Source organism: Salvelinus alpinus, chromosome 3 (genome assembly GCF_045679555.1).
Source record: "Salvelinus alpinus chromosome 3, SLU_Salpinus.1, whole genome shotgun sequence".
NCBI lineage: Eukaryota > Metazoa > Chordata > Actinopteri > Salmoniformes > Salmonidae > Salvelinus > Salvelinus alpinus.
The window spans coordinates 12,821,495-12,847,380 of record NC_092088.1 but is presented as its reverse complement, the minus strand read 5'-3'; the positions used below and the strand labels follow the sequence as shown (position 1 = coordinate 12,847,380).

General features: G+C 45.9%; 1 protein-coding gene across 3 annotated transcripts in view; it reads right to left on the bottom strand.

Annotated features, from left to right (window-relative positions):
- The window catches only part of LOC139570037 (LLGL scribble cell polarity complex component 2-like), a 41,686-nt gene that overhangs the window by 8,339 nt on the left and 7,461 nt on the right, over window positions 1–25,886 (bottom strand). For 2 of the 3 annotated variants that reach the window (XM_071391481.1, XM_071391482.1), the window contains exons 2-26: window positions 12,976–13,094; window positions 12,382–12,479; window positions 11,453–11,534; window positions 10,852–10,967; window positions 8,015–8,173; window positions 7,391–7,553; window positions 7,177–7,309; window positions 6,985–7,039; window positions 6,731–6,885; window positions 6,443–6,654; window positions 5,669–5,736; window positions 5,359–5,512; window positions 5,069–5,173; window positions 4,626–4,721; window positions 4,293–4,489; window positions 4,046–4,193; window positions 3,763–3,910; window positions 3,483–3,599; window positions 2,141–2,307; window positions 1,737–2,001; window positions 1,504–1,654; window positions 1,343–1,371; window positions 1,047–1,094; window positions 734–776; window positions 163–224 (exon numbers count right to left, since the gene is read on the bottom strand). In XM_071391481.1, coding sequence (XP_071247582.1) covers window positions 163–224; window positions 734–776; window positions 1,047–1,094; window positions 1,343–1,371; window positions 1,504–1,654; window positions 1,737–2,001; window positions 2,141–2,307; window positions 3,483–3,599; window positions 3,763–3,910; window positions 4,046–4,193; window positions 4,293–4,489; window positions 4,626–4,721; window positions 5,069–5,173; window positions 5,359–5,512; window positions 5,669–5,736; window positions 6,443–6,654; window positions 6,731–6,885; window positions 6,985–7,039; window positions 7,177–7,309; window positions 7,391–7,553; window positions 8,015–8,173; window positions 10,852–10,967; window positions 11,453–11,534; window positions 12,382–12,479; window positions 12,976–13,050 — 3,046 coding nt within the window. In that variant the 5' untranslated portion in view covers window positions 13,051–13,094. The remainder of the gene's footprint in view (window positions 1–162; window positions 225–733; window positions 777–1,046; window positions 1,095–1,342; window positions 1,372–1,503; window positions 1,655–1,736; window positions 2,002–2,140; window positions 2,308–3,482; window positions 3,600–3,762; window positions 3,911–4,045; window positions 4,194–4,292; window positions 4,490–4,625; window positions 4,722–5,068; window positions 5,174–5,358; window positions 5,513–5,668; window positions 5,737–6,442; window positions 6,655–6,730; window positions 6,886–6,984; window positions 7,040–7,176; window positions 7,310–7,390; window positions 7,554–8,014; window positions 8,174–10,851; window positions 10,968–11,452; window positions 11,535–12,381; window positions 12,480–12,975; window positions 13,095–25,886) is intronic. The other variant, XM_071391483.1, reaches the window with a different exon arrangement.

Here is a 25,886-nt window from a genome sequence, read left to right as displayed (position 1 = left end):
CTGTCTAACACTGGTTTACTAGTCCTGTATTAGAGGACTGACATAGCTGTCTGTAACACTGCTTTACTAGTCCTGTATTAGAGGACTGACATAGCTGTCTAACACGGGCAGAAAATATTATAATATTTGAACCCGGTTCTTTACTGATCATATCAAACTCACCTCCATTGGTCAGCACCTTCCCTCCAGCGAGAGCACTCTTCACATTGTTCTCCAGGAACGTCCTGTAGCAAACACATGAGTACCAACAAAACACATTGGAAGGAGCAGCTAGCCTAGCACTTTAGAGCATTGGGCCAGTAACCTAAAGGTCGCTGGTTCGAATCTCTGAGCTGACTTGGTGAAAAATCTGTCTGTGCCCTTGAGAAAGGCACTTAAATCCTAATTGCTCCTGTAAATCGCTCTGGAATAGAGCATCTGCTAAATGACTCAAATGTACAGTACCAGTCAAAAGTTTGGACACACCTACAAAGCTGGCATCGAGGCAAACGGTGGCCACCTTGAAGAATCTCAAATATATTATGATTTGTTTAGCACTTTTTTGGTTACTACATGATTCCATATGTGTTATTTCATAGTTTCGATGTCTCCACTATTATTCTACAATGTAGAAAATAGTCAAAATAAAGAAAAACCCTGGAATGAGTAGGAGTTGTAAAACTTTTTACTGGTACTGTCAATGTAAAATGTAACGGCTTGTCATGAACACTTGGCTTCAGGGACGAATACTCACGGCTGGTATCCTTCTAGAGATTTCTGGATCTCCTGAAGCACCGCTGTAAGGAACAAACAGGTCAGACCACAGACACACAATGACAATTGACAGTTGCCATGAGTTAAGTTGGTTATGATGAAACGTGCGGTAGGGTGGTCGTGGGTTGCTATGTAACAGACAGAGCTGACAGTTAAAGTCGACACACTTGAATGCGGCTCAGCTGGTGAGATCATGGCAGTAGCAAACATGAAGGTTGCTGGTTCAATCCCCCGCAGTGATCACATCCTAAAACATTACTGTTGGTTACGGTTATGTTCTGCAGGCTACTCACTCTCGTCATTCAGCAAAGCATGCTCCATCACACGTCTAGCAGAGCCCTCTGTAAACAAACAGCACCACGCAGTCAGCACATCAAGACACGCAGATCGACAACCAGTGTGTGTGTGTGTGTGTGTGTACAAACTGTCATCTTAAACACACATGCAGCAAGCTGATCAACACACCGAACAAACAGACAGGCTGACAGCCTAACGGAAACCTTCCTACTGTTAGGCACAGACACATGCGCGATGCAGTACTAGTGACATAACTACAGCTAACATTATACTGTAGTTGTTTACATCTTACCCACGTCATCGGTGTCCCGCGTGGAATTTCTGGAATGACAGAAAAAAAAACACAGTTCAGTAAAACGTGAAAAGGTTAGTTGAGTGAAAAAGTCACAGTCAGAAAACACTGCTTCCAAAGACGATAGGTAATACCACTAAAGAGAAGCAGTGGGAGTGTACCTGTGCGCCACAGACGGCCCGTCAGGCTGCGCCCGAGGCAGGGTGGTGCTGGGTGTCTGGGAGGGCACCTCCACTAGAGACCTGGGCTCCACCACACAGCGAGCGGACAGAGAGAAACGCTCAAACTCAGACGGAGAGATCAGGTAGAAACCTGGAGAGGAGAAAGAAGCTGAACACATGAAACGGAAAATGTTTGTGAGGTCAAATGTGTGGCTGTCTCTCTCTCGTCCTACCCTGTCCGTGTTTGGTGAAGACACAGGATGCGATGCCACTGACGTCCTCTCTGCGGATACAGGGGTACTGGACCTGCAATTTCACCCCCGGCAACGACACCACGTGGAGGTCTCCCTGATTGGTCAGGACGGTGAGGCCGCTCTCACCATAGTCCTCCGAGCGGCTGCTGCCGAACCAGGCCACGCCCACCCTGCGCACGCGCGAACCATCGATGGCGGTGAGCTTTAACTTCATCTTAGCGCTCACCTTGGGCAGGGTGAACACCTGGAAACAGACAAACATTACATATTCATTTAAAAGTCTTGGGAGGACAAAACATTCTGCGGTCCTTTCTCAACCTGTGGCCAAATAAAGTCCCCCCATCAGATGAGTGTGAGTGGGTAAGATGTGTGTGTGTTCTCACCTTAAACTGTTCCTCGGATATGACCAGTAGCTGGTGGCAGCCCTGCATGTCAGCTGAGCGGGCCAGGTCGTGGGCCACCTCCAGGGGCTCAGGCAGAGGGGAACCGTGGCCGTCCAACACCACGATGCCCACTACTGGAGCACGGTGCATCAGCTGGATCTCCTTAGCTGAGAGAGAGATGGACGAGAGGAGAGGGTCGACGGAGGCACGAGGGAGAGAGATGGACGAGAGGGTCGAAGGAGGCACGGGGGAGAGAGATGGACGAGAGGGTCGAAGGAGGCACGAGGGAGAGAGATGGACGAGAGGGTCGAAGGAGGCACGGGGGAGAGAGATGGACGAGAGGGTCGAAGGAGGCACGGGGGAGAGAGATGGACGAGAGGGTCGAAGGAGGCACGGGGGAGAGAGATGGACGAGAGGGTCGAAGGAGGCACGAGGGAGAGAGATGGACGAGAGGGTCGACGGAGGCACGGGGGAGAGAGATGGACGAGAGGGTCGACGGAGGCACGGGGGAGAGAGATGGACGAGAGGGTCGACGGAGGCACGGGGGAGAGAGATGGACGAGAGGGTCGAAGGAGGCACGGGGGAGAGAGATGGACGAGAGGGTCGACGGAGGCACGGGGGAGAGAGATGGACGAGAGGGTCGAAGGAGGCACGAGGGAGAGAGATGGACGAGAGGGTCGACGGAGGCACGGGGGAGAGAGATGGACGAGAGGGTCGACGGAGGCACGAGGGAGAGAGATGGACGAGAGGGTCGACGGAGGCACGGGGGAGAGAGATGGACGAGGGGAGAGGGTCGAAGGAGGCACGAGGGAGAGAGATGGACGAGGGGAGAAGGTCGAAGGAGGCACGAGGGAGAGAGATGGACGAGGGGAAAGGGTCGAAGGAGGCACGAGGGAGAGAGATGGACGAGAGGAGAGGGTCGAAGGAGGCACGAGGGAGAGAGATGGACGAGAGGAGAGGGTCGAAGGAGGCACGAGGGAGAGAGATGGACGAGAGGGTCGAAGGAGGCACGAGGGAGAGAGATGGACGAGAGGGTCGAAGGAGGCACGAGGGAGAGAGATGGACGAGAGGGTCGAAGGAGGCACGAGGGAGAGAGATGGACGAGAGGGTCGAAGGAGGCACGAGGGAGAGAGATGGACGAGGGGAGAGGGTCGAAGGAGGCACGAGGGAGAGAGATGGACGAGAGGAGAGGGTCGAAGGAGGCACGAGGGAGAGAGATGGACGAGAGGAGAGGGTCGAAGGAGGCACGAGGGAGAGAGATGGACGAGAGGGTCGACGGAGGCACGAGAGAGAGAGATGGACGAGAGGAGAAAAAGGCATGGCTAAAAAGGCATGCTCTCACCAGGGTGGGCGGAGACGGGGTCCTCTGCTCTGCGTTCCACAGGCGGTAGGCGGAGCTGGTAGGCTAATACCGAGCCCCCATTGGTCCCTGCCCAGAGAGAGGGCGTGTGATGGGAGCCTATAGGAGGAGAGAGGAATGAGCAATATGAGACATCAAACATTAAATACCCAGGGGGCCGTGTGTGTGTGTGTGTGTGTGTGTGTGTGTGTGTGTGTGTGTGTGTGTGTGTGTGTGTGTGTGTGTGTGTGTGTGTGTGTGTGTGTGTGTGTGTGTGTCTTACTGTCTGAGAGGAAGGTGTCAGCGAAGTACAGCGTGCGAACGAGGCCGGTGAAGGAGTCGTCTGAGGATCGAGCCTCTATCTTTCTCTGAACAGGAGCTAACTCCATCTCTGCTAGCTCAGCCTCCAGACGAGCATTGGCCTCCTGCACCTAGACAGAGCGACAGACAGAGAGACAGAGGAGCCTGTTTGAGACACTTCCTGGTCTTCAACAACTGTGATCTTTAGGAACTCTGTTCAATAAGGATTCATGCAGTCATGTTTTTTTATTGTTGTTGTTGTTTACCTTAGCAGCGCTGTTGACGTGGTGTTTGCGTAAAGACACCCGGCTGCGTCTGATCCTCCTGAAGGACTGGCGGAGAGACTTCTTAATGCTCTTTACTCTGGACAGAGGCCCTTCCATAGCCAGCTGGTCACTGGGGTTCAGAGTACACCTACAGGAGACGGTTAACACACAGTCGTCTAAATCCCATCTCTGCTGCCTGCCGTTATATGGAAGACAGACAGGCAGAAAGATGCAGAAACACTCTCACCTGACGAGGACGGTGTTTTTCTGCTGGTAGTCGTAGAGTCCGAAGCCGTGGCTGGTCCCGAAGGTCACTAGTTTCCACTCAGAGTGCAGGGTGAGGGCGGTGACCACGGCCGGAGGCTGACACTGGACCAGGGCAAAGGGCTGGAATCCTGGGGGGAACATCACCGGCTCCTCCTTCACCTCCAGACGCGTGTGGCCCTGATAGGGACAGATGGGTTACAGAGACGTTATAGAACGTTACCCGAAATGTTACACAATGTATTGATCACTCATTGTCTTTACGCTCACAGAAATCCAATTAAATCAAAGATTGTTATAACGTAATGTTGTTTACTTTCCAGCGGAAGCCCTCCTGTCCCTGTAACAGGTCAGCTACCGTGGCTTCCACCGTCTGTTCCGCTGTCTCATCATTCAGCTCTAACACCAGGATCTACAGAGGGAGACGTCAGACAGACAGTCACTGTTCTGTTGTTAATGACAGATAATAGAGAAGACTTCCCCCTGATGATCCAGTGCTCTATAAAGGATGGGAGACCACTTTCATTAGTTATCATATTACATTATAGGAGAGCTATGCAGACATGCAGACTGGGTCAGGAAAATGGGTCGTTCACTGAATGTGTGACTGTCCGTGAGCCAAATAGCCCCAGGAAAAGATTGGCATGGGGAACGAAGACCTAGTGCCAAAGAAAGTTGGAAATGAAGACAACAGCAGCAGTAATGCCCAAATATGGCCACCAGAGGGAGTAGTGGTTGGTTTTCCCCTGGTCAACTCACCTGTCCAGCGGTGCCAGCTACAGTCAGGTAACCGCTGTATTTACACAGGTGGATCTTCTGAACGCCCAGGCGAGGGTCGTCACTGTACGGGTCAAAACAACCCACCTGGGGGGGGAAGAAAAGAGGCGAGAGGGACATATTTAATACATCATCTCAGGGTGTAATTCAGCTGGTTATTCAGTACACACATTTCCTCTAACAAACACACCTTCCTACAGGGACACCATTATGTTATTACACACACATCAGAAGGGTGGTAACTCTGGTTATTTATATATACACCCCCCCACCTTTCTGAAAGGTGGCCACTCTCCCTCCGTGCCCTGGTTCATGTTGTCATTGGGTTCTGCGTCAGTGAGGAACACCCCTGCCGTGCTCAGCTTGTACATGGGGTACAGACAGACTCCCGACGCGTCCCAGAAACGGACCGTACCGTCCTCGTGCCTGGGAGAGAGGGAGGGAGGATATTAGGACACGTTTGTGAGGATGAACATGACTTTAACCCTTTGAAACCCTGTTCCAGGTCTCCACATAGCAACATTTAACATTGATCCTAACTTGTATTGAAAAGAAACTGATGAGCTGTGAATGTCCACTGACCCTGTGAGAAGTAGGTCTCGCTGAGGAGCGTCGGGAGACAGGTTCTGTCCTCCTGTTATAGGCCACGGCTAGACAGAGGGAGAGAGAAGGGACGGGGGGGGGGGGGGGAGAAAGCAGATGAGAGAAGGAGAGAGAGAAGGGACGGGGACGGGGGGGAGAAAGCAGATGAGAGAAGGAGAGAGAGAAGGGACGGGGGGGGGGAGAGAAAGCAGATGAGAGAAGGAGAGAGAGAAGGGACGGGGGGGGGGGGGGAGAAAGCAGATGAGAGAAGGAGAGAGAGAAGGGACGGGGGGGGGGGAGAAAGCAGATGAGAGAAGGAGAGAGAGAAGGGACGGGGGGGGGGGGAGAAAGCAGATGAGAGAAGGAGAGAGAGAAGGGACGGGGGGGGGGAGAAAGCAGATGAGAGAAGGAGAGAGAGAAGGGACGGGACGGGGAGAAAGCAGATGAGAGAAGGAGAGAGAGAAGGGACAGGGGGGGGAGAAAGCAGATGAGAGAAGGAGAGAGAGAAGGGACAGGGGGGGGGGAGAAAGCAGATGAGAGAAGGAGAGAGAGAAGGGACAGGGGGGGGGGAGAAAGCAGATGAGAGAAGGAGAGAGAGAAGGGACGGGGGGGGGAGAAAGCAGATGAGAGAAGGGACGGGGGGGAGAAAGAGGATGAGAGAGATCAGTCAATTTGAGCTCCAATTCAGACTGATTTTCTGCTCAGGTGTTTGCATGGGTGCCTGTGTGTGTGGTGCAGGAACTTGCTTGAGCAGTGTGTGTGTGTGTCACCTACCTTCTTAGAGTAGTGTGTGTTCTGCAGTGCTCCGGCAGACAGGACCCTCTCCCACAGCTTCAGGGGTATAGCAGAGACGTGGTGGGAGCAGGTGATGGCCGAGCAGTGGAGAGGGACCAGGTACGGAGTCTGGATGACTGGCCACCCTTCAGTCTGAAGATCTATCACTACCAACTCCTCCTCTACTAGCACCACCAACGCACTGGGGTCGCCTGGAGAGAGGGAGAGGGGTTAGACTGGGTGGGTGTGTGTGTGTGTGTGTCTGTGTGTATCCCCCTGCCTTTCTACCTGTATGGTCTGGTCCGTCTCTGATGACAAAGAAGTCGATGATTCTGGAGGTGAAGTCCAGAGCCACGTGTGTTTTACTGTGGATCACACTGATACAGTGTCTGTCGCCGTAGCTGGCCCGGGGCATGCCGCCACTGAGGAACAGGAACGGAGGCCTGGACACACGGAGAAGACCAGATCTTTACACTTGGATTCATGTGGAACAGGTTGACGCAGCGAGAGGAAGGGGACACAGACAAAGGAAAGAAACTCACCCTTGTTCTGTAGGGAGCTGGATGATTTTAGAGATGGCCTTACAGGGGAAGTGGCCTACACAGGAGAGACAAACCGTCCAATCAATCAACTAACCCATTCAGCAATCAACCAATACCGTCCTCACCCCCGCTACTGTGTTCTGTGAGGTTCAACAGAGAGGAACAGGACATTGACCTGTGATGCTCCCTTACCATACGGTACTTCGGACTTCTCCTGTTCGCTTTGTGTCCCCTCCCCGGCCACCATCCAGCGACAGTAGCTCCCGTCACTATGGGAACTGAGAACATGGCCGCCGTCCTCCGTCCACCACACGCTCTCTAGTTGCTAGAGAGACACACAGCCAAACAGGAAGTCAAGTCCAGAGCCCTCGAGACCCAGACACCAACACAGAGACTCACACTGTACCTGAGTAGCGGGGATGTGTTTGACGGCTGATTGGCGCTCCAGGTCCCAGATGACCATCATGCCTCGTCCGTAGCCAATCAGAACCTGGCGTGGGTTGACAGGATTCTCCTGTAAGGACTCGACATGCTCCAAGCTCCTACGACCTCCATAGTCCTCTGGTAAACTACAGAGGGAGGGAACGACAGGGTTGGGTTTTAGCATCATTATGGGTAGCCTAGTGGTTAGAGCGTTGGACTAGTAACCGAAAGGTTGTTGGATCGAATCCCCGAGCTGACAAGGTAAAAATCTTCCGTTCTGCCCCTGAACAAGGCAGTTAACCCACTGTTCCCCAGGTAGGCCGTCATTGTAAATAAGAATTTGTTCTTAACTGAACTGTCTAGTTAAATAAATAAAAAAATATGGATCAACTATGGTTGTGTACGTGTGTGAGAGAGAATGTCTGCGAGGTATTCACATTAATCAACAGCAGATTCCATCTGTTTAGGGGACAAATATGTCCAACTCAGAGAGCCAATAAAGTAAGTGTGTGTGTGTGTGTGTGTGTGTGTGTGTGTGTGTGTGTGTGTGTGTGTGTGTGTGTGTGTGTGTGTGTGTGTGTGTGTGTGTGTGTGTGTGTGTGTGTACCTGTTGGTGACATTCTCCAGGCTAATGTTCCTCTCCTCTAGTTCTCTGAAGCCCGGTACCTCCACTACGAACACGTGTCCCCCCTCTGTTCCCAGAAACAACAGGTCCCCAGAGGAGTGGGTCAGCACCGCCGTCACACGAGTCACACTGGGAGGAGCCCTGACGGAGGGAACGAGAGATGGGTACAGTTAACAGGTTGAATCTGTCAAAGACCAAGTTAAAATAGTCTGGGCAACTGGGGGAGGTTGAGGCAAAAATAAAATATATATAAAGGGTATTACAGTAAGAAGACAGAAGAAATAGGACCGTAAAATAAGATATTTAAAACTACCCCCTCAGAGACACTATGGAGAGGTATGATAAAACAATGAGAGCCAAATGACCTGCTCTAAAGCGCAGGAGTATGAAGAACAATGTTGTTATAATGGAACTAAAGGAGGATGAAACAAAAGCGATCAGTCAACGGAGGAAAAAGTCAAGGAGTTCATGAAACGCAAACTCAAGATGACAGACAGGTGGATACAACTGGCTGACCGTTTGAGTGGCAGAGGGGAGGGAAGGCCCAGTCCCATAGTAGCTATGCTAACTCACTCCCAAATGAAGAGAGCCTCGTTTCAACAGGGTAGAGAGCTGAAGAACACACCCCCTTCTCTATTAATGAACAATTTCTCCATGAAATAGTGGAGACGACGACATGCCCTTTAAAAAGTCTCCGAGCAGAGAAGCAGAATGTTCATGGAGTGGTCGATAAACTGTAGGTAAACAACCAAATGTTCAAGGACAGGAAGAGTCCAACGTGGCTGTGAGTGACATCTACATCCTGTTGAAGTAGTGCCCCATAAAACACTACCACATTACAATCATGGATTCATTTTTACAATTGTTTTACATTTATATGCATGGACTTGTTTTATTAATGCATTACGGAACCATGGACTTTACAATGAGGTTGGACATATGGGAAAGCGAATTGAGCATGACGGACTTACTTTTTAAAATGTTATTTAGGCAATACGTAACTTTGGACTATATGGACTTAAAAATATGATTTTGATTCAGGGAAAGCAAAGAAGGGTAAGGCTGACTTTTTTAATGAATTGAATTTGTAGATTGCACAGGCAGTATATTAGAAATACCAAGATCGTTTTTTTTGTTTGATATGGCCTAATTGTAGAGATTGGATATATTATGATTATATTATGGCCATTTTTGGCAGATGTGAATCGGAACTAAAATAATTTAAGATAATGTGATAAATATAAAGCATCCCGAGTGGGCAGCGGTCTAAGGCACTGCATTGCGTTGCTAGAGCCTTCACTACAGACCCGGGTTTGATCCCAGCTGTATCCCTTTATGGGTAGTGTGATGCGTAACATTTTTACTGGCAATCATTATTGGTTGTTAAAAAGGAACATCCATTCTGTTGGAATATAACAGGACATAATAAGGATATGAAATACACTGCTCAAAAAAATAAAGGGAACACTTAAACAACACAATGTAACTCCAAGTCAATCACACTTCTGTGAAATCAAACTGTCCACTTAGGAAACAACACTGATTGACAATAAATGTCACATGCTGTTGTGCAAATGGAATAGACAAAAGGTGGAAATTATAGGCAATTAGCAAGACACCCCCAATAAAGGAATGGTTCTGCAGGTGGTGACCACAGACCACTTCTCCAGTTCCTATGCTTCCTGGCTGATGTTTGGTCACTTTTGAATGCTGGCGGTGCTTTCACTCTAGTGGTAGCATGAGACGGAGTCTACAACCCACACAAGTGGCTCAGGTAGTACAGTTCATCCAGGATGGCACATCAATGCGAGCTGTGGCAAAAAGGTTTGCTGTGTCTGTCAGCGTAGTGTCCAGAGCATGGAGGCGCTACCAGGAGACAGGCCAGTACATCAGGAGACGTGGAGGAGGCCGTAGGAGGGCAACAACCCAGCAGCAGGACCGCTACCTGCGCCTTTGTGCAAGGAGGTGCACTGCCAGAGCCCTGCAAAATGACCTCCAGCAGGCCACAAACATTTCTGCTTTGTCATTACGGGGTATTGTGTGTAGATTGATAAGGAGAAGAAAACAACTTAATACATTTTAGAATAAGGCTGTAACCTAACAAAATGTGGAAAAAGTCAAAGGGTCTGAATATGTTCAGAATGTACTGTATTTTGCTGATAAGAGACAGAATCACGAGATTATATATTTCGGTATTGCCCCTATGTAGCTTTTTTCTGGTCACAGGTTCAGGAATGGCATAAAAAATAATTTAAAAAAACACTAAAATTAACCTTACAAATAGCAGTGCCGGGCGATTTGGAAAGACATAATCAAAGCAATCAATAATATAATAATACTCGTAGGAAAGGTTTTCATCTTTAGCTCAGTCTGTGGATACGATTAAAAAGGCTCCAAACTCATGCTAAACATCAAGGAACAATTGAAATATATGGCACATGGAAACCAAACGAGGTCTATGGTGATAGGTGGGATGGGCTGAGAGGTGGGATTAAAGAGCTCATGTTCGGTAGAGTATTATTGTGCTGTGATTGCTGTATAGAAAAAGTAACACGTATGTAAAAATGGACGTATATGTAGCAGAAAAGCATTACAAACTAAAACAGGTGTGTCCTCCGAAGAGGTCGGGGTGGTGGATGGGTTAGTTAAACTAAAAATAGACTATTTAAGGTGCATACGTGTTTGTCATTGAACGTGTGCATGTCACCATTTTCAATCCGAGTTCTGTGCCTCTCAGTGCGTCTCTTACCATGGCGATCCAACGAGTGTGAGAGAGAAATCAAGTCAGGAAGTGGTGGGGTGTATGTAGTGTGTCTCACCCCGGGGGTCCAGTAAGTGTGAAGCGTCCTATCTCCAGCAGCTCAGAGACTCCTTGGTGAGCTCTGAGGGTCCACATGTGGAGACTGTTGTCATCCAACAGAGTCACCAAGTCAACCTATTCAACACAGACCAACCAGGGACGTTGGCCACAGCTTTACTACTAACATTTCCTGCAATGTCAATAGGACCAGTAATGGGAGCACATAGCTATCACATACAGAACATTTTATAGAACTTTAAAAAGTTAGGAGCACAATATAAAGCCTAGGAGCACCAGAATAGCTGTGTAATTGATTGAGATTTAGCATAATCAGGCCTATATGAATTCTAGTTACTTTTGAAGCAAGTTGTGCTATAAAGACATTTGATTATTAGAAAAAGCTGAAATGTTGAAAGAAAAACCAGTCAATGATATGAGTCATCTGTGGAATATCGGTTTCTACATCCGTACTACCAAGTGACATGCATGACATTGAACATTCTACACCGTCTCAAGTTAGTGAGTGACGACATGCCGACGGGTTGCCACAGTGACGACGGGTTGCCACAGCACTCTTCAGGCCTGTACAGTAGGTGTGTGTGTGTGGAGCAGCCACTCACCTGCTGTGGTAAGAAGTGGACCTGTGTGACGGCAGCATTCTCATCATGTAGACCCATGAACTCTACACCTGGAGCCCCATAACTGACCTCGGGTTAAAGAACACACACACGAAACATGCCCCCCCCCCCCACACACATACACCTGAACCATGCCCCACACACACCTGAAGCATGCCCCCCCCACACACACCTGAAGCATGCCCCCCCCCACACACACCTGAAGCATGCCCCCCCCCCCCCACACACACCTGAAGCATGCCCCCCCCCCCCACACACACACCTGAAGAATGCCCCCCCCCCCACACACACCTGAAGAATGCCCCCCCCCCCACACACACACCTGAAGCATGCCCCCCCCCCCCCACACACCTGAAGCCTTCATACTTACACACGTGTTTCCTTTACTACACTGTATTGAAAGGGTCCACATGCATCTAGAGAAAGAGATGGGCTGTTCTGGCTGCCCTGCCATTGGCTAATATTACATTTATTCATAGAATTTGTTTTGTGTTAGAACCGAACAATGTGCCCCATTGTGTGACTGGAGAGTTATAATGACGGGTTATCGTAGGGAATGAATGGGGATAGCGTGCCGACTGGTTCTACACGGTCAATGAGCACGATTGTGTCAGATGAATCAAATCGCACTAAAAACAGAGACACAGAAACACACCACTGTGCCTGTCTGGTACAGTCAGGGCTGAGCAATAGCCTGGAAAAATAACTCCACACAAATACACACTAACCACAGACAGCTAAAGCAGAGGGTAACGGAGACAAACTGGGTCAAAAATGTTGACGCTTAAATGTTGCACTCTTACACAGACATCCATCCATCCATCCATCCATCCAGCCAGCCAGCCAGCCAGCCAGCCAGCCAGCCAGCCAGCCAGCCAGCCCTCTCCCTCTGAGTGTCTATTGAAGGATACAGTTTGATGGCGCCGGAGCGTGTGCCGATGGCCAGGAGCTGTAGACTGGGACTGAAGACCAGAGCACTGGGCTGGTGGGGAAAACCATGCTCCACCGTCTATGGGGGAGAGGGAGAGAGGGGGGGAGAGAGAGAGGGGCGAGAGAAGAGAAAGGAGAGAAAAAAAGGAGGGGGAAATAGCAAGAAAGAGGAGAGAAAATTAGAGGGGGAGAGAGAGGACAGCAGAAAGATGTGACCTGTTGCCAGAGAAGAGCAACCACCATTTTATATACAAGCCATATTTATGTTTAGTTATTTCCCCTTTTGTACTTCAACAATTTGCACATTGTTACAACACTGTATATAGCCATAATATGACAATAGAAATGTCTATTCCTTTTACATTTTTGTGAGTGTAATCTTTACTGGTTATTTAGGATTGTTTATTTCACTTGCTTTGGCAATGTTAACATATGTTTCCCATGTAAATAAAGCCCTTTGAATTGAGAGAAGTTATAGAAACTGGCAGGACAAATCAACTGACAATTGTCTGGAATTGGGACCATAACCTTATTGTAGAGATCAGAGATCAGATTGACTCTGTTCCGGCTCTTACCTTGTTGAACCCATAGAGCTCCTGTTTGATCCGATCTCTGTGGGACTCCTGTCCATGTCTCCTAAACCTCTTCATTCTCACTGGAATCTGAGGAGCACACAGGCTCAACCACTACACCGCTACAGAGGGAGAGAGGGAAGGCAGAGTGAGAGGGACAGAGATTAGAGGTATAAAGGGAAGTATAATAGCCTAGCAGACAACAGTCTCCACTCCCCATCTGAGGAACGTGGACGAGAGATAAAGAGAACATAACACTTCCTGGAGGAAAAAAAAAAGTAACTAAGGAAACAGCAACGAGGAAGTGAAGACTAACAGCTGGGGCAGAAAACTAAACAGGGGATCCTGGAAAAACATGGCTCAGGTGGTGTGTGTAGGCCACTGACAGAGATGAGAGAAAGGAATTCCACAGACGGAGCATGGCCTACTCTCCTGATCGCTCTGTGGTCCACACACACCGCCTCCTACACTGCCTGAGGGGCAAGGGCTAGACACAGACGAGCTAGAGGTCAGGGAGAGACCATCGTTCTGCAACACACAGACGTTGACAAAAACACCTGTCACACAGACAAGAGGTTTCATCAGATAGAAAGAGGAAAAGAGAAAAGAAAAGTGTCATTCTTTTCTTCATGATTAACATTTGCAGAACGTTTAGGGCGTAACGAACCATGACCCGATCACAACCCTTTGAAAGCAAAACTCCTGTAGACAGTTTAAACCGCTGGACCTCATTGTGCCGGGAAGAGAAAGAAAGAGTATTGACAGCTTTCTCTTAATCTCGACACATACCACTACATTTCCTAAGCCCCATGGCGTGAAGGAGAGGCTATACGCACAGGTTGGTCAGACCATACTTCAGAGGTCTAATGTCTTCATCTAGTGGTCTGACTGAACTCAACCCAGTGGTCTAATGTCTTCGTCTAGTGGTCTGACTGAACTCAACCCAGAGGTCTAATGTCTTCATCTAGTGGTCTGACTGAACTCAACCCAGAGGTCTAATGTCTTCGTCTAGTGGTCTGACTGAACTCAACCCAGAGGTCTAATGTCTTCGTCTAGTGGTCTGACTGAACTCAACCCAGTGGTCTAATGTCTTCGTCTAGTGGTCTGACTGAACTCAACCCAGAGGTCTAATGTCTTCGTCTAGTAGTCTGACTGAACTCAACCCAGAGGTCTAATGTCTTCGTCTAGTGGTCTGACTGAACTCAACCCAGAGGTCTAATGTCTTCATCTAGTGGTCTGACTGAACTCAACCCAGAGGTCTAATGTCTTCGTCTAGTGGTCTGACTGAACTCAACCCAGAGGTCTAATGTCTTCGTCTAGTGGTCTGACTGAACTCAACCCAGAGGTCTAATGTCTTCGTCTAGTGGTCTGACTGAACTCAACCCAGAGGTCTAATGTCTTCGTCTAGTGGTCTGACTGAACTCAACCCAGAGGTCTAATGTCTCCGTCTAGTAGTCTGACTGAACTCAACCCAGTGGCCTAATGTCTCCGTCTAGTAGTCTGACTGAACTCAACCCAGAGGTCTAATGTCTCCGTCTAGTGGTCTGACTGAACTCAACCCAGAGGTCTAATGTCTTCGTCTAGTGGTCTGACTGAACTCAACCCAGTGGTCTAAGGCTCAGAGAGTCTAGTGGTCTGACTGAACTCAACCCAGTGGTCTAATGTCTTCGTCTAGTGGTCTGACTGAACTCAACCCAGAGGTCTAATGTCTTCGTCTAGTGGTCTGACTGAACTCAACCCAGAGGTCTAATGTCTTCGTCTAGTGGTCTGACTGAACTCAACCCAGAGGTCTAATGTCTTCATCTAGTGGTCTGACTGAACTCAACCCAGAGGTCTAATGTCTTCGTCTAGTGGTCTGACTGAACTCAACCCAGAGGTCTAATGTCTTCGTCTAGTGGTCTGACTGAACTCAACCCAGAGGTCTAATGTCTCCGTCTAGTAGTCTGACTGAACTCAACCCAGTGGCCTAATGTCTCCGTCTAGTGGTCTGACTGAACTCAACCCAGAGGTCTAATGTCTTCGTCTAGTGGTCTGACTGAACTCAACCCAGTGGTCTAAGGCTCAGAGAGTCTAGTGGTCTAACTGAACTCAACCCAGAGGTCTAATGTCTTCGTCTAGTGGTCTGACTGAACTCAACCCAGTGGTCTAATGTCTTCGTCTAGTGGTCTGACTGAACTCAACCCAGTGGTCTAATGTCTTCATCTAGTGGTCTGACTGAACTCAACCCAGAGGTCTAAGGCTCAGAGAGTCTAGTGGTCTGACTGAACTCAACCCAGAGGTCTAATGTCTTCATCTAGTGGTCTGACTGAACTCAACCCAGTGGTCTAAGGCTCAGAGAGTCTAGTGGTCTGACTGAACTCAACCCAGTGGTCTAAGGCTCAGAGAGTCTAGTGGTCTGACTGAACTCAACCCAGTGGTCTAATGTCTTCGTCTAGTAGTCTGACTGAACTCAACCCAGTGGTCTAAGGCTCAGAGAGTCTAGTGGTCTGACTGAACTCAACCCCGTGGTCTAAGGCTCAGAGAGTCTAGTGGTCTGACTGAACTCAACCCAGTGGTCTAATGTCTTCGTCTAGTAGTCTGACTGAACTCAACCCAGTGGTCTAAGGCTCAGAGAGTCTAGTGGTCTGACTGAACTCAACCCCGTGGTCTAAGGCTCAGAGAGTCTAGTGGTCTGACTGAACTCAACCCAGTGGTCTAAGGCTCAGAGTCTAGTAGTCTGACTGAACTCAACCTCAAAGCTGTGTCTCCCTGGGTGACGACAAGAATGTCCCCCTCAAAAGACCCATAAAAGAAAACTACACAAAACAGGCTAGTGTTTCAGGTCTGTATGACAATCAAATTTTTAAATAAAATGGGAAAACTAGACTTACAGAAAAATGACAAATGATAATATTGTAGACTGGGATTAAAGTTATTTTCCGTCTTGGCCGACTCAGCCATCTCATTTTGAGTCGAGACGAGAGACATACTTTTGATATTATTAACACCCTGATATCAGCTGCAGAACGCTGTTAGTCATTAGGCATGTGAGGGATTATGGGATAGTGGAGGCCTGACTCACACCCTCACTAAGTAAACTTCCTCATTTGGATCCTGCAGACGCAGTGGGATGAAGAGGTGCGTTTAAGGATTTGGGGAGGGTAGGCTAAACTGAGCCAGGATCTGTATCAAAGAAATAGGCTACATTGATTCATTTGAATAGAAGAGAGGCGATGCTTTAACATGGAATGACTATGATTCCATGTTACATTTTGTGTAGAATTTGCAAGGACCACGTGCGTTCTAGTTCTACCGGCTATTCTGTTCCTCAGTAGAGCAGCAGGGCCAGCAGGATCTCCTAATGTAGGCTGGGTGGAAAAGCAGGACCTTGGTTTCAGCATATGACCACCACCTTGGTCAGTCACCCCCTATAGCGGTGCTTAGGCTGATGCCAACAGACTCAAGGGAGGACATACCCTACATCACCAGAAGAAAACACTCGCCAACTACATGGTGAATAACTTTAGGCTTTCAACCAGTGTGACGGCAAGGCCTACCCAGTAATTAAACACTAGTTGTAGCAGAGCAGTCGGTACCGTTTAAAATGAGGGAGGACCATTCTTATTTTTATGACCATGGCAGAATATTACAGCATATTCCATTCACTTAACGTCAATAGGTTTAGGCTACTACATGATACTAGATTTTCCCTATACCCACCATGAGGTTGCTACAACCTAGCCTATGGAAGGGGGTGTATTGAAGTCAATGTACCTAGAGGACAGAAGCTAGCTGTCCTCCGGCTACACCATGGTGCTACCCTACAGAGTGCTGTTGAAGCTACTGTAGACCATTGCAAAACAGTGTGTTGAGTATAGTTTTATCTAAAAGGGATAGCTTTCAAACAATGTGGTAAACTGAAAATGAGTGACTTCTTCAAGGCTACAGTATAGATACAGGAATCATGTACACGTCAGTCACACATGACATATGCCAACAGACCTACACTTCCACTCACATCACTGTAGACAGTATACTGACCGTCAGGGGGAAGTATCTGTTAGTTACAAGGTCAGGAAGTAGGAAACATCCCCGTTGTCAGTGAGTGGACAACAAAGTCATTCTATTAGACTAACAGTGAAATCAGACATGGATTTTCCCAGGAATTCCTGATGGACAGTGCAAATGGAAATGCGTTGAGAAATAGGTACACAGACAGGCGTGTCACATCGTCACACACAGAGCAACTCTCTGCCAGGGCTGCTACGCATTTAGTCACTATTTGATTATCATCATCAGCGTTGTAGAAGAGCAAGGCAGGGTAATACGGCAGGGTTCTCCAGACAGGGGGGGGGGGGTACACTGCCTGCCCTCCAGGACATCTACAGCCTCCGGTGTCACAGGAAGACCAAGAAGATCAGCCACCTGAGCCACGGCCTGTTCACCCTGCTACCCTCTTGAAGGGGAGACAGTACAGGTGCATCAAAGCTGGGACCGAGAGACTTCAGCTTCTATCACCAGGCCATCAGACTGTTAAACAGTCACCTCTAGCTGGCCTCTGCCCAGTACCCTGCCCTGAACCTTAGTGTTCTAGCCAGCTACCAGCTGGTACTCTAGTCTCTAAGGTACAGGGCACTTTGCCCTATGTACATAGTTATTGAACACTGGTCACTTGTTTACATACCATTTCACCCAATGTACTTGTATATACTGTATTCTAGTCATGGCTCATCCTATATAAACAGATTTTTGTATTTTTCTGGATTGTGTGTGTAGTTTTTTTTACTGCACTGTTGGAGCTTGAAACTAGTATTGTGTTGTACCTACAACAACATTTGCAAATGTGTACGTGACCAATAAACTGTCATAATAAATTCACACCAATGTCAATAAAGCTGCATAGTCTTGTACATCCTTGACCAACAATGAGAGCGGCGTTGTTTTAAAGAGCGACTGTCCCTAACAAGCAACGTTTTGAAAACAGCCTGGGGGCATCAATATTAATGTTATTCGAGTCACATTTTACTACAAAGTGTAAATAGGATAATTTTGGTCGGAGTCTTCCAGCAGGACAATGACCTCAAACACACTTCAAAAAACACCCAGGAATGGTTCAAGACAAAACACTGGACTGTTCAGCAATGAGTCCAGATCTAAATCCCATTGAAAACTTGTGGAGAGATCTGAAAACAGCAGTTGGGAGAAGGAACCCTTCTAGTCTGGCAGAACTAGAGCAGAAGAGGAGCGGGCCAAACTGACAGTACAGAGGTGCAGGAAGCTCATTGATGGTTTTGGGAAGCACTTGATTGCAGTTATTTTGACCAAAGGTTGTGCTACCAAATATTACGTCTAGGGTGTCAATTGTCAATGCTATGTTTATTTTCTGATTTAAATTGACATATTAAGTTCTGAATCAAAAAGATTCTGTAATATTAACAGCGAAATAAAGAATTGTGGAGACCAAAAACTTTGTTCAATTTCAACTTATTTTTTGGGGAAATTGTGAGTTACTTGGAAAAAGTAATAAATATTTTTGGCCACGACTGTACATGGAGGAGGCTCAATCAAGCTCGTCATCTTGACTACTTTTAAGTCATTCTCGCTGGCACTAAAAGTTTAAAAAGTGTTGATAGGGAACCGAATGTGGACGGACAATCAAATAATTGGCATATACATTACTCTTACAGAATGTCCACGTAGACGAGGGTATTGGAAATTGAAGCCTATTGGACGATAACTTGTTTTTAAGCAGGACAGAATATTTTATAAATTACTTTCCCCCCCCACATAATAGGTACAGCAGATACCCTAATCATATGGGCCTAGAGAACATACAATTCAATCGTTTTTAAAACAAAAGCCATTTTAGGTCAAAAGAGTTCATATTAACAAAGGAAATAGATGGACTAATGGTACAGATAGATAGCAATACAAAACTACCAGGAGGCACAGAATACGTTAGGAGGAAAAACTAAAAGAAATTAAGGAACTTATTCAAGAAAGATCAAGTGTAATATCTTATTAAAAAAAATAAAGTGAACTGGATGGAATATGGGGAAAATACAACAAATAATTTTTTAATCTTCAACATAGAAATGCTACCAAAAAGTATTTAATAAAACTTGTTACAAATGGCGGAGTCACCCATGCTTCACCAAACAATAGTTTGAAAGAGGCAGCAAAGTACTTAGAGCATATGTTTTTGCTTCAGCCTCCTCCATTAGCCAAAGTTAAATTGTTTAATAGAAGAAAGAAAATCCTTACAATGTAAAATTAACAGCTGTACAGAAAGACTCATGTGAAGGCCAAATTACAGAGGAGAAACTTCTTGATGCAAAGCTTTTAAGTCCAGGAAAACTCCAGGGCTGGATGGCATACCAGTTGATGTATACCAAACCTTTCTTGATGTACTCAGACGACCATTATTAGGATGTTTTAACCACTCCTATAAAAATGGTAGATTATCAGATATTGGAGGCACCTTAAACTTTAGTGTTGTGATTTAAAAAAAGCTAAATGCATATAATAATAATAATTTAAAAAAAGGTATTGTTGGATATTATTCATCCTAAATCGGAGTTAAAAATAGTTTTTTTACATATATTATCTCCAATGTATGGTCTAAGACAATAACTGGAAAAAATAGAACACTGAAATATCTGGGAAACCAGGCCTGGTATTCATAGCTGGCTTTGAAAAGGCTTTTGATAAAGTAGGTCTGGAATTTATATATTAATGCCTGGAATATTTCAATTGGAGAGTTTATACAATGGGTTCAAGTTATGAATAGTAACCCTAGGTGTAAAATTGTAAATAATGGCTACTTCTCAGAAAGTATTAGACTGTCAAGAGGAGTAAAACAAGGTGGTCCACTATCGATCGGCATATTTATTTTTTAGGGGCATCAAAATGTTACCTATTAAAAAATCTGATCCAACAATAATATCAAGGGGCTAGAAATCCAGGGCTTAAACTAAAAGGTGTCCTTGTACGCTGATGATTCATGTTCTTTCAAATCCACAATTTAGATCCTGCCACAGCCTCAGAGGATCGAGATCATTTTTGTGATAATGTCTCACCCCATGTTCAAGAATGGTCCTTTTCCCTTTATTCAGATTACAACCTCTCACTTTCGGTTATTTGAAAATGAAATAATCTCAAATATCTCTAGTTTTTAGAAGCCATAGAAAGTGTATTAGTAATTAACAGTCCCTAACTAGCCCTAGAGAGGCTATCCATTGTCAAACCAACTTTGCCATGGTCCCACATCAGCCAGCTGAAGCTAATTGGCGAAAGAAGTTCGCTTCAAGACCTAGTTAGGCTGTTAACGAGTTATCCAGAAGGGTGGGTGACTGTGTACTGTTCTGGCAGAGTGTATTTTCAAACACTTGTGAACACACCCACATTAAACCACCCTCCAGGGGGGACAAAATGGCGCCGTAGAGAGAACACTGTGTTTCAGCGAGCTCCCGTGGCATTCGTAAATTTATATTCTTTCATTAATCTCCTAGCTTGAAAAAGTGGTAGAATTGGCTAAATAAGTTATCCTGCAATGAGTCTTGACGGTTATTTCTCAAAAATCTCCGACAACATGCCCAGCAGAGCTACTAAGAACTCGACCAAAACCACCATCCCTGTAGATGTGCAGGAGGAGCTAGCTTACGTTAGCGAGGCTAGCACCGTTGCGGATCCAGGCACAATGGACCTGGTGATTCAAAAGATGACGGACAACATTACTAAAGTGATCGATGTTAAGATAAGAACGGTCTTGGAAGCAATAGCAGGCCATTCAGCTGAATTACAGAGGGTGGTCAAACGTGTCGATGAGGCGGAAGGAAGAATCGCTACAGTGGAAGCCTCAACTACATCTATGGACACTAAGATGAAAGCACTTGAGAAACAGGTGCGGGAAATGGCGGAGCACATTGACGACTTGGATAATCGAGGACGCAGATGCAATATTCGTGTTGTGGGACTCCCGGAAAATTCTGAAGGGACACGTTCAGTAAAATTTTTTGAGGAATGGATCCCTGACTACTTACAAATGGACACTAAGGCTGGTCGTGTGAAGCTGGACAGAGCTCATCGCTCTCAAGCACCGATACCCGGTCCCAACCAGCGCCCACGGCCAGTGGTTATAAAGTTCCACAACTTCACCGACAAACAGCGCGTTATGGATGCGGCTAGAAATATCGGCTCTGACGGTAGTCAACGTAAAGGTCCAAAGGTCTCATTCTTCAATGATTACTCCACAGCGGTTGTACGAAGACGCAAAGGGTTTGATGAGGCGAAGGCTCGACTCAGGAGAATGAAGATGGACTACGCACTGTTGTACCCGGCCACATTGAAGATTATGGTCAACGGATCGCCTAAGAAATTCTCCACACCTGAAGAGGCTGCTGCGTTTATTGACTCTCTCGGGTAAATAACTTTAAGCTGCGCCGCTGCAGCATTGGATAACTTTATTATCTTATTTGAACCTGATCATGAAACAGTGGTGTGAGCTCTCACATGCTCCGGTTCAGTAATATTCGTATTTTTATTATTTTTCTTGCTAAAGTAACTGCCGCTATAGCTCAGGCTGAGATATGGGTGAATCTATATTGGTGCCCAGGCTTGGTTTTAGGTGGAAGAGCCTCAATCTTCATATATTGATTTTCATTTTCATATGTATAAAGGACGAGGCTATTGAGTGGCAATGCAGACTTAAGAGTCTACATTGGAAAGTTGAAATCCCCTGCATGTTAGCTAGTGGGAAAACCCCCTTTTGGATCTTTACATGTTTAATTTTTGGGTTTAGTATAGTTAGAGTTCAGAGTTCATATCGTTTGTTTATGCTCGGTGAGATAGAAGAGAGTTCAACACATGGAAAAAGGTACCACCCCATTTTTACAGTGGGATTCAGTCTGAATATGAAACGGTCAAAGTGCAATGGCAGGTAATACACTGCGTGTATGTACATGGAACATTAGAGGGAGCCATAATCCCATTAAAAGGAAGAAGGTACTGTCTTTTTTGAAAAAAGAAAATGTTGATATTGCCCTGTTGCAAGAAACTCATTTGGATGATAAGGAACATCTGAAATTACAACAAGGGGGGTTTGGTCAAGTGTTTTTCTCATCATTTACATCCAGAAGTAGAGGTGTAGCAATTCTTGTGAAAAAGAACTTACCACTTAAGGTCTTGAATTGTGTGAAAGATAAATCTGGTCGCTTTGTTATAATTAATGGTACTTTACAAGGGCAGAGCATCTCCATAATGAATATTTACTTCCCCCCTGCCCACCCCCCTGATTTCCTCACCAAAGTATTTCTAGACTTTTCAGAATTAAACTCAGACACTGCAGTGGTTGGAGGAGATTTTAATTGTTTGTTGAACCCCCTTATTGATAAGTTTCCCAGCGGTATAGCTTCACTCTCCCCTCGAGCTAAGTCACTTAAAGTTATTTGTGATGATCTGGGGTATGCTGATGTTTGGAGAACTTTTCACCCCTCCAACAGAGAGTTCACTTTTTTCTCTGCACCTCATGGATGTCAGACTAGAATAGATTACTTTTATGCCCAGGACGTCTTTGCAGTCTGTTTTATCTGCTAGGATAGGAAGCATAGTCATATCTGATCATGCGGAGGTGATCCTGGACATAAAACTCAACGGGGCATTCAATCTGTCAAGACATTGGAGGTTGAATACAACCATCCTTAAAGACCATACGTTCACATCATATTTTATTACAGAGTTTAAAGCATTTTTCTCTATTAACTCTCAATCAACAGATAATCCCTCGCTCCTTTGGGAAACCTGTAAAGCGTACGCCAGGGGTCTGATTATGTCATACACAGCCACTAAGAGGCGGAAAAAGCGTGAAAAGCAAAAAAGGTTAGAGGGTGAATTAGGAACTAAAGAGAAGGACTACATTAAAACTCCCACTCCTGCCCTATTAAAGGAAATATCAGTTCTTAGATCAACGTTGGACTCTCTCCTAACACAGGACGCTGAAAAGAAAATGGGATTTGTCAGGCAAAAGCTATACGAACATGGCGATAAGCCAGGAAAGTACTTGGCGTACTTAGCTAAAAAGAGAGCTGACTCACAGTCAATTGCTACTATTACTGATTCGGATGGCAATCAGTTATATGAAAATAAATTGATAAATGACTCATTTAAGAAATTTTATGCAAATCTTTATGCCTCAGAACTGCCAAATGACGCACCCAAATTAATGGAGAATTTCTTTTCTAAGATTGAGCTCCCTACTATCTCCGAAGACCAGAGGTCTCTCCTTAATGCCCCTATTACCGAGGAAGAGATAATGTTCGCAATTAAGAATCTGCAAAACGGTAAGGCCCCAGGACCAGACGGGTTTGGTAGTGAGTTCTATAAAGAGTTCCATGGCCTGATCCTTGAGCCATTGCGTGATATGTTTAACCACTCATTTTCAAATGACCAGCTCCCTCAAACGCTGAGGGAAGCCAACATATCACTTATTCTCAAAAAGGGAAAATGTCCAGAGTCTTGTTCCTCGTACAGACCAATTTCCCTTCTGAATGTGGATAGAAAATTACTTTCTAAAATTCTAGCCACAAGATTAGAGGACTCACTGCCACTAATTGTGAAAGGAGACCAAACTGGCTTCATTAAGGGCCGTAAGTCGTGCAACAATGTCAGGCGGCTTCTTAATGTAATTCAAGCCTACCAACAAAGTGCTAGGGATGGTCTTGTGCTCTCCCTAGATGCTGAGAAAGCATTTGATCGTGTGGAGTGGTCTTACCTACTCTTTGCTCTAAATAAATTTGGTCTAGGGGACAACTTTATAAAATGGGTGAAAGTTTTATATGAGGATCCTCAGGCTGCTGTCCTTACTAATGGGCTAAGGTCAAATAGCTTCTCTATATACAGAGGTACCAGACAGGGCTGCCCTTTGTCCCCCCTCCTATTTGCACTCGCTATGGAACCACTGGCTGAGGCCATCAGGGTAACGCCTGCTATACAGGGGCTGCTCATTGGTGATGTTCACCATAAAATAAGCTTGTATGCTGATGATGTCCTGATATTCATCTCTAATCCCGAGACCTCAACTACATCTCTCATTATTCAATTATTCAGCGAATTCTCAGGCTACAAGATTAACTTAACTAAATCAGAGGCTATGCCACTTGGTAGCCTTCACTCTGTACCTAATACTTCTCCCCCCTTCCCTTTTAAATGGTCTCCCTCAGGCTTTACGTATCTGGGTATATTTGTAACTCCTAAATTCCAGCAAATGTACAAAGCCAATTTTGTTCCCTTGTTTGATACAGTAAGACAGGATCTGGAGCGCTGGAACTCTCTCCCGATTTCTTGGTTGGGTAGAATATCCCTCTTGAAAATGAACATTTTACCTAGACTACTTTACCCAATCCAAATGATCCCAGTATTACTCTCCAATAAGGTAATAAAGGATGTAAATGGATGGCTAAGTTCCTTCATATGGAGTAAACGCAAGCCAAGGCTTAAGATGGCAATATTGCAGCTGCCAAGTTCTATGGGGGGCTTGGATCTGCCCAATATCAGGTTCTATCAGTGGTGTGCCCACCTATGTTATATTTCTGATTGGATCACAAACGATGACTCCTCTATTTGGTTAGACATTGAGACTTCTCTTTCAAAATACCCCTTACAGGATCTTTTATTTTTCAGAAGTTTCAAGTCTGTAGAAGATCACTGCAATAATCCTATTACACTTAACACACTCAAGGTGTGGAGGTCAGTTCGGCGCTTCCTGGGAAGGTCCAAACTGACCTCTGCTCTTACCCCAATTCTTAACAACCCAGATTTTGGTCCAGGATTGCTGGATGCTGGCTTTAACTCTTGGCTTAATAAGGGCATACGCAGACTAAATGACTTATTTGCTGATAAGATTCTATTGTCATTTGAGCAGATGGTGGAGAAATACCGACTCCCAAAGCAGGACTTTTTCCGCTTCCTACAAGTAAGACATTATATTGTGAAGAGCACCACCTTAATTGGTAACCCTGATATGTCTGTCATTGAGAGAATGCTTTTCTTTCCACAAAGGAAAATGTCTGTAAGTCTGTTTTATGATGCTTTAAGGTCCTTTCCTGCTGTCGATACACAGAGGGTGAAACAAGTGTGGGAGAAAGAATTGTCTGTGACTATTGACGAAGAGATGTGGGAGGACATTTGGAGATATGCAAAAACAATATCTATATGTAATCGTACTAGAGCAATCCAATTAAGAATAATACACCGATTGCATATATCCCCAAATCGCAGACATGCCTTTAGCCCCTCTTCCTCTTCTCCTCAGTGTCTTAAATGCAAAACTGATACAGGCACCCTAACACATTGTTTATGGTCATGTACCAAAATACAAAGATACTGGTCTGGTGTTCTGCAAGAAATTGAAAAGATCCTAGGGGTTGATCTAGAATTGGACCCAGTTTCTTTACTGTTGGGTCTCCCTAGTAGGCATGTTACTTCTGTGAGTAAGAGGAGGCTTTATAACATCCTTACCTTTGCTGCAAGGAAAAACATCCTTTTACGGTGGATTAGTGATAAGGTTCCTTCTATTAAAGATTGGCATAAGATACTTTTTGAATGGGTGCCTCTGGAATATCTGACATGTACATTGCATTCTAAAACAGATCAGTTCTACAAAGTGTGGGAACCCTATCTAAATTACCTAGAACCTGAGGTATCAGCTATTATGCTGCAAGGATTCTCTTAGAATGGTTGTGATCTATGTATTCAGAACTACACTGTATGTTCCATGTGTGGAACCTAACTTCTTAGTTTAAACCGAGCTTTTTTGTTTAATCTCTGTTTGTAAGTTTGTTTAAAATGTATGTATTGAGAGACGCAATGATGGGGATAGGGTGAGAGAAGCGGGGATAGGAAAGTGGTGTGCGTATGTGTGTATAGGTATATGTGTATAT